Source organism: Nematolebias whitei, chromosome 8 (assembly GCF_014905685.2).
Source record: "Nematolebias whitei isolate Nwh7 chromosome 8, NemWhi1, whole genome shotgun sequence".
Taxonomy (NCBI): domain Eukaryota; kingdom Metazoa; phylum Chordata; class Actinopteri; order Cyprinodontiformes; family Rivulidae; genus Nematolebias; species Nematolebias whitei.
The window spans coordinates 42,449,266-42,458,127 of record NC_056505.1 but is presented as its reverse complement, the minus strand read 5'-3'; the positions used below and the strand labels follow the sequence as shown (position 1 = coordinate 42,458,127).

The 8,862-nt window shown below is 43.7% G+C and overlaps 1 protein-coding gene across 1 annotated transcript in view; it reads right to left on the bottom strand.

Annotated features, from left to right (window-relative positions):
* Nucleotides 1-8,862, bottom strand: part of cacna1ba (calcium channel, voltage-dependent, N type, alpha 1B subunit, a) — a 668,325-nt gene that overhangs the window by 275,478 nt on the left and 383,985 nt on the right. Inside the window, exon 28 of the mRNA XM_037680745.1 lies at nucleotides 6,183-6,242. Coding sequence (XP_037536673.1) covers nucleotides 6,183-6,242 — 60 coding nt within the window. The remainder of the gene's footprint in view (nucleotides 1-6,182; nucleotides 6,243-8,862) is intronic.

Here is an 8,862-nt window from a genome sequence, read left to right as displayed (position 1 = left end):
CCCGCTGGCCGGGGTGGCTGCCGGGGCCTGGCGGGCCAACCATGGCACCCAAGAGCCAAGCTCAGGGGGTCCAAACAACCCCAGGGAGAGCACAGCGCCAGCACCGCCCACGGCAACCCCCTAGACCCTGAACCCCCACATAGTCCTGGTCAACACCTGACGGCCTGCCCTTCTCCCGGACCCCACCCCCGGAATGGCAGTCAGGGAACTAGGTGGGTAGGAAGAGGGAAAAAAAATAAAAAAAAATAAAAAATAAGACCCCGACACAGTGAGTTTTAACGCTGTTCTGAGAGCCCTGATTAAAGCTCCACTCGAGCCACTAGATCAGGTTCTGATTAAATTCTTGTCTCTTAAAACAGCCCTGCTTTTGGCTTTAACATCTGCTAAGAGGATGAGTTATTTATCTGCCCTCTCTGTCGCTCCGTCATGTCTCAGAATTCAGGCTGATGGCAGCTCAGCTGATCTGAGGCTTAACCCAGCGTTTATGCCTAAAAACATCATGAGCTCATTTAAATCAAGAGAGATATCGTTGGAGGGATTTTTTCCCTCCTCCCCATAAATCAGAAGAAGCATATTTCCATCTTCTCTGCCCTGTGCGTGCATTGACGTGTTATGTAGCACGCACGGCGGCACGGCGTCAGACTCAACATTTGTTTGTGCACTTAGAGACGCATCTGCAGGTCACCTGTTATCCATCCAGCGCCTGTCACACTGGCTGTGTGAGGCCATTTTTGAAGCCTACAGAGCATCAGATTAAGAGCCTCCTGACAACCTCAGGGCGCATTCGACCAGAGGTATTGCATCTTCAACTGCTTTGCATAATGGTATAACAATGCAGGATATTTGCACTGCGGCCACATGGTCAACACCCTGTTCATTTATTCACTTCTATTTACGTAATGTGTCGGCTCATTCCATGACACATTCTGTCCTTAGTCTTAACAGAATGAATATTATTGTTTCATGGAATCTCTTTTAAACTCACCTCTGACTGCATGCATTTACAGTGTGAGATGTTGTTATCAGTCACAGGTTATGACTGTTGTTCTTGTTCTATGGTCACTAATCAGTTCATGACTTCTGTCATCAATCAGTTTATTTGATTAATAATCAGTTCACTTATTATTAATCAGTTCATATTGAAGAGCCGTGGATCTGCTCTGTTCACGGCCTTTTTCAGCTTCTCCTCTTTCCCGTTGAAAACCTTTCCGGGGTGTTCATGCACTCGGAACGCGTAAACTACGCAGTGCACGTCTGTGCATGGTGCGCGTAATTACGCAACGCGTATTTATGCACATGGAGAGCTGAGTGACAAGATGTTTTTTGGGCAAGTGGACGCTTCTTATGGTGTTCGAATGGACCCAGTGAAGCGGAGACTACATCATGCTTCACCCTTAACCCACCAGCGACAGCCTTAAAGGATGAAGCCTATACGAAATAGAACTTTGGTTACGTACTGTAACCCCACATTCTATGAGTATAGGCATAGCCCTTTAAGCGTCGGGCCTCACTGGCTCCTAAATGGCTGAAGAAAAAAGCTATTTGGGAGCCGATTACCCGCTCTTAACGTATTTTATACGGACCGGTGGGGCCCACACAACAGGTGGAAGTGGGCTACATTTTTTCAGTTCGATACTTTGCATGATGGGATAAACCCACCAGCGACAGCCTTAAAGGGCTATGCCTATACTCATAGAATCTGGGGTTACAGTACGTAACCAATGTTTACATTAATCGCTGAAGTTTCCAAGATAGGCATGGTTGCCAGACGGAAAATAAAGAACTACTGTGGTGTCACTTTAAAAGTATTGTATTTTGGCCCAAAATATCATATGTGCTGAGTGAATGTGTGCTTTCTTGTAATGAGGAGGTTGTAGGTTGAGGTACATGTTGTGCATGCACACAGAAAAGGAGGGGGCTAAAAGGGTCATTATTGTTGGAGGAGATCGGGCAACACTGGAGCACACATACAGTCCCAGCATGAGAAGCATCCAAATGGTGACTCAAATGGTGACTACAGGAACCTTCGTTTGGACTGAGAATGAGGTTGGGCTTCTCTGGCACATTGAACAGGGTGAGTAGGACAAACATCAGAATCAGAATAAACTTTATGGGCATTGCACCGAGATACAACGAGAATATGTACGTACAGTCGTCCGAAAGATGGGCGGAGTGCACGAAGCTACGGCTATAAAATAGCGCGGCACTCTTATTCTTATTCAGAATAATATTTTGCTTAGATGAGAAAAGGGAAGAAAACATGAGGAGAGACGGTATAAAAAAAAGATCTCTCACGCCGTGTCCTAGACAGGGCACGATTTGTGGCATCAAAAAAACCTACCACAGCAAAGCAACATAAACAGACGTTATATATGTACATATAGGCCGGTGAAAACATTGAATTGTTAAGGGAAAGTCGTAGCATAGTCCAGAGCGCCCCCCCCCCCCCCCCCCCGCCATTGTCCATATAAGAGGTGACATTCATCATCAGCTCAGTTGAGGTTCTGTTACATGTCCACGGCCTTGGGGAAGGGAGGGGGGAGGAAACAGTCAAAGCATCTTTGTTGTTTTCAAAACATTCCAGGAGGAGTTGAGATAAGTTCGGCGTCAAGGCCACAATTTGGGTCAGGCAGAACTCGTGAATTGTTGTTTCTGCCTTTTAAAGTCTCGCTGGTATATATTCCTCTGATGGAACTCCAAAACAGCTGAATTGATCCTTTACACCAAAAGTCAAGCTCACAGCTTCTCCAAGATTATTCCCACCATTCATGAGTGCTGCCAGTGATTTCACAGTCCTGATAACAGCCTGTTCCAGCTCCCTGCTGCAGCTCTCCAAATTCAGTCTGAGCACTGTCGAGCTTCGACACATCCACATGAATTTGTAGACAATCCAGAATTCACCAACCAAACAGCAAAATAGCCAGTTGTCATCATGAATCCAATTTGTTTCTGTCGAGGTAAGAGGGTCCTCCTTACCCTGACTCCTGTCGGGAGAAGTTGATCAATTTTGTTGAGAGACCAGCTGATCCTTCAAATTAAAAGGTATGCAGAAAAAACAACAACAACAAAGAGGCTTTTTAAGGGTTCACAGGACAAAAGAGTGCAGCAGGGAAGCGGGGACAGGGGGGGGTGGGAACAGGGAAACACGTCTGGTTTCACTAGAGGATAGAGGGGAAAAAAACAAAAAAACAACTTTCATATCAGCTTTTGTTGCTTGCTGTTGTTCTGTTGCTGGTGCAAGTCCAGAAAAAGCGCTGGCTGCAGTTGCAGAGTGAGTGCACAGTGATTTCATAAACCTGCAGGTTGTCTCCCCAAAACCTCCACTCTGAGAGAACGGCTTAACCACAGCAGAAAAGCCACAGTTTCATTCAAAAACAGTGTTGTGTAAAGTGGCTCTGTCTGCCTGAAAAAAAGACTTTTGTAGATCAAGGACTTTTTGACTTTGTCAACTTTAGTGACAGGTTAGACAATTCACAACACTTGTATGGATAGACAACAATTCAATTCAGTTTATTTATTTAGCACCACAACAGAAGTAATCTCAGGGCACTGTACATAATCATTCATATATATAAAAGTAAGTTAATAACACTAATTATCTGAAAATGAGGCTCAGTGTCCCTCCCTCACACACAGATGTAGGGTACCAGGGCCCCATACTGGAGCAGGCCTGGGGGAGGGGCTCATTGGTGAGCCCCTGGTGACCAAGATTCTACCTAAGGGGCTGGTCGGGCCCAGCCCGAAAGCACGTGAGGTTGAGGTTGTTTTCACACCTGATAGTCCGGTAGACTCGGTTCGGTTGGGGACCAATATTCATGACATTTTGTTTACATTTGAGCTGGTGCATTTGCATTCACACTGCACTGTGCAGAAGAGCCAACCTGTTGAACCAACCTGTTCCCCCACTTGCCTGTAGGGGCGCTGCACCAAGAACTACTGAAAGAAACAACACAAAAACCTCTGAAGACACTTCTTCTTCTGGAAATAAAAACAAAAACGGAGTGGCATCAAGTTTTAGCAGTTTTAGGAGTTATATTTTGTCATTTTTCAAAAATGGACTCAGATGAGGCAGAAGATGAGGCAGAAGACCATGGAGAATATTGTTTTTCACACAAGGCAGATGACAGCTCCATATAAGGTAGGAGAAATGTGTGTTTGTTTGCCCTGGGTTGTACTCCACTTCTTGCTTGTGGAGTGGGGAATGTCTGTTTACATTCACACTGTACTCAAACCGTGCTGGAGTTCTCTTCTACCGAACTGAAACCTAGGTTTTAGCCCGAGCCAGAGTTTGCCTTTTTGTTCCGTGACAGAGTTCGATGGCACGTTCACACCTCCCCAAACGAACCAAACTTCCTAGGCAAACAAGCTAGAGTTCGATTAAAGCGGACTAAACAGGCGTGCGTCCAGTAGGCGTGTCAGCCAGTTGTCCGACATTGCTAATTGTTGGACAACCTCCTGGCCGCCCACCTGAGCCCTGTAACAGCTCTGGACGGCCGTTCTGGCTACCAACCTATTTCATACCCTCTTCCAAGACCCCCTCCACCCACCCAGTTCTTTTCTTGCTCGCCTCCGGACTCCCTCCACCCACCCGACTCTTGCTAGTTCTTTGCTGGTAGGTCCGTCAGGATGCCGCACCTTAAAGGGGGGGTTATGTCATGATCAGCGGCCCCTGCTGGCCCTCCATCTGCTCACTTCCCTGCCCCTTCATGACATGCCATGTTTTCTGCCCCTCTCCTTCATGTTTTGTTTATCCCTCAGCTCCTGTCATTGCTCACATCTGCTCCTGTCAGTTAACAGTTCACCACACCCCCTCAGCCTATCACAGCAATCAGCCCTGATGCCACTCACCTGTTCAGCTCATCTGGTTCACTTGCTCTGCACCCTTTACAAGATCCATTCTCCCTCTCCACCAGTGCGAGGTTATTAAATCTCTCATGGTCACTGATTCTCAAGCCATTCATAGTTTCATGCCTGCACCTCAAGCCTTGTGTTTTGGACTACGACCTCACGCCTGCCTCTTGGATTTATCTCTCTGCCTGCCGCTCATCTGGTTTTGCTTCTGACCCTTCTGACCCTGGTACGACAACTTTTTCTGGCCCTTTGACTCTGGATTTTGGATTAGCCCTTGCATCTGTTTAAAGAACTCTGACTCCCCATGCTTGACCCCTGCCTTGCCTTCTGGATCACGACCCTACCTCTTCTGGATCCTCTCCCTGCCTGCAGCTGCAATTGTAAATAAAACTGTTTTTCATTTTTTACTCTTGTGTCTTGTCATTCTGAATCCAAAAGCCTGGTTTCGTGACAAGATTAGTGAGCAGGTATTCAGGAAAACTAATGGATGTGAAGGCTCAGCCAGTGGGCGTGCCAGTCCAACCCACTGACGTTGATTGACAGCTGAAGTCATTTAGCTGAAAAGTGGCATTATGAAATAAATAAGCCTTTATGAAAAACACAATTATGAAATAAAATAATAAAAATTAAAATTTTTCTTATTTCAAAATGCTTTATTTATATATTTAACTTTGAGCATTTTGGTGTTCCATAGTTTACACGGCACATATTTTGAGTGAAATCGCACCTTCCTCTCTGCGGTTTGGCTGTTCATTTACATGACACCAGTCCTCCCCCTCGCTGAATCTGGAGGGTTTTCTGAGTTTTTCAACCCAGGTCTCAGAGAGGAGGTTTTCGAGGCGATCCTCTGCTGATGTGTGAAAAGCTTCCTCAGAGGTGTTAAAGCACATGCGCACTAGATGTATATTTCATGCACATGTGGACCAACAACATATTTTTATCAACAGCAATGGCGGCGGAGTATAACATACTGCTTTTCTGAGCTACAACTGATGGAATATATTTTGAGTCTCGTAGTTAATCTACGACAGAATGTAGCTGCTGTGACCAACATCTGTGTTGGGAAGAGACGCTAGTCGGATCCTGTTCGAATTTCACTATTTATTGAACGAGTCTATCGAGGCAGGCAGATGTATCTCACATCACGCTGGACTAGAACATACTAAATGTGCTAAATTATAACAGTTTAACATTGAATTGAATCAATAAAACAACTAAGGCTAGTGCCCTCTCCTCACGGCAACCGTTTTATAAATGTCATCAGAATTATAGTGGTTACAATTGTGCCAACAAAATATGCAGAAAAAAGTAATAAGGTTACACGGGCTTACTTTGATCACCATTTCAAATGTGAAAACACCAGTGAAGACATAGTCCAGATATTTGAGGACCTGTAAAAGAGACAATAGATTATTAAAGAGCACAGACATGAAATTATATTATTAATTAAAGATACAAAGCAAACAACATATAAATGGTAAATGGACTGTACTTATATAGCACCTTTCTATCTAATCAAGATACTCAAAGCGCTTTACACTACAATCTGTGTCCTCATTTACCCATTCATACAGCACTCTACTAGATCTCTACAAGGCTAATTGAACAAATCATTCTAAAGAGACTAATCAGAGCTTTATCACATTCATACACCGATGGGACACACATCGGAGGCGATGAGGGGTTCAGTGTCTTGCCCATGGACACTTTGGCATGTGACTGCTGGTGGGTTCGAACCCCCAACTCTTGCATTGGAGGACGACTGCTCTAACCGCTCAGCCACAGCCACCCCATATACTGTTGCTCATCAATCTCTCTCTCTCATAACTTTTTTTTAGTGGGGGATATCGGTCTCTTTGGATTCAAGTTTAAATTAGCCTGAAATTGGGCTTGTGCCTTAATCCTCATTATCACCGGGGCAACTTTTACATTTCTATTGTAGTGTGTCAAGGTCAGCTTGCTGTACCCTTACTACACTTATATTTAAATAACGAGTTCTCTCTTTTTCGAGCTAATTACGGCCATGTGACAGAAGAAACTGTGCATAGATGGTTTAATCAGTGACATGAGACGTTAATTTTCTTTGACCCATCAAAATAAATGTGGTCATTTATTGAACAGAATCAAAATTTAACATGAAAAAATTGTACACTTGATTAGACTGATCTGGTTCTGATTAATAAAACTTGGCACGTTTTACTTAATAAAAACAACATACATTTCTGAAGGCATCTAGATTAATTACTGGCAAGATAGAAGTTTAAAGATGGGAAAAATGGAGGAGTTTAAAGGGAGAGTTTGAAGGAAGATGTATGTCTGTGTACCAGAACAGCACGCTCCTTTCAAACGCAGCTCGCCCTCGGTCCACTTAGTGCGTGAAGCTCATGACGACTCTTTACCTTGGCAGAGGATGGGTCCGCTACGGTCAAGAGGTCTCTGGCACGCTACCTTTCATCATCTCCTCAGGGCGGCTGCAACTCGGCAGAAGTCGTGAGATACTCCGTTCAACAGAACAAACTTCCTCAGAAGTTATAGGGCGTTCGCCCGGGGGAAGTCACAGCGAGGCGCCGTGACTCCTGCAGAGATGGATGACTCCATCAGACTGAGTTCACTGAGTCCGAAGTTCCACTCAGCAGTGGAAAAACTCCACTCCAGAACTTCCCCAGAACTCTACAGAACTCCAGAACTTCAGAACAGAACTAGCACTGCTGAATGAGAATAGTTCCAGGAAGTGTCGACTTTTAAAGAGCTCTGCTTCCGGTCACTTTTAGTACTTCCTGATTGGTTGAAGCAACCAACAGGGAGTGGTTCTAGTGATGTCAGAGGGTCATTACAAGTCAAGAAAACAGCAGGAATGTTTTAGGAACAGACAGAGAAATGTTTTGGCGAAGTGAGAAACACTGTAGGTGCCAGTTTCTTATTTACTGTCTGAGAGTTTTAAAGCAATACAGCCCGTTTTAACAACTTGTTTTTGTTTGTCTCCGACTTTTGACAGACATCACTACTTCTCATTTCAGACAGAAGATCAAAATGCATAATTACTTTATAAATAGACATTTTTCTTGATTTCTAATTTAAATGAGGATTTAAAAAAATCATTAATACTGTTTCACAGTTGATTTAAAATGAGTGGTTCACTTCAACATTTAGGAATGGTATGAACTAAACACACTTTTGATTTATCAAGATATTGTAAAATAGTAATGATAATATAAAAGAAGAGTGTTCTTTCAATTGATTACTTCAGGATACAATTAGGCAGTCTCTGGATGAGCTAATTTGTATTTCTGGATTCAAATCAATGAAATAACAGTTCCTGTCCCATAAAGGTCTTCAGAGGCAGGTTTTGGTCGGAGGCCTAGTCCACTATACTATTGGCTGTTCTTTCACAGTGGTGGGAACAGCAAATCAAAAAGTTACCTTCGCTAATCACTAATTCACTAACTAAAAGATTAGTTTTGCTAACAATAAACCACTAAACAAATGAAAAAAAATTATCTTAAGCTAACGTTAAAGCTTAAACTGTTAACATCATTGCTGTTTCTGACTCTGTAAAACTCTCAGTAATGTAACAACATTGTCAGTGAACACAACTCAAAACAATTCATAAATCACAAGTAAAGTGTCCATGTACCATTCAGAGGTGAATTTTCAGAAGATAATCTGGTCCATCAGAACCAAAGGGGTGGAGCAGAACTCTGCTGTGCTGAAGCAGAGGGATGCATTCAATGTGTGTCGAACGTCTCCCTTGTGTCATTTACTATATTGATGCTTTCAATGTGTGTTGGATGTCTCCCTTGTGTCATTTACTATAATGATTCATTCAATGTGTGTCGAACAGGGGACACAAGGGGAAGAAAAAAAAAGTGTGTCGAACATCTCCCTTCTGTCATTTATTGTAACGATGCATTCAATGTGTGCCAGACGTCTCCCTCCTGTCATTTACTTTAATGATACATTCAATGTGTGTCGGACCTCTCCCTTCAGTCATATACTGTAATGATGCATTCA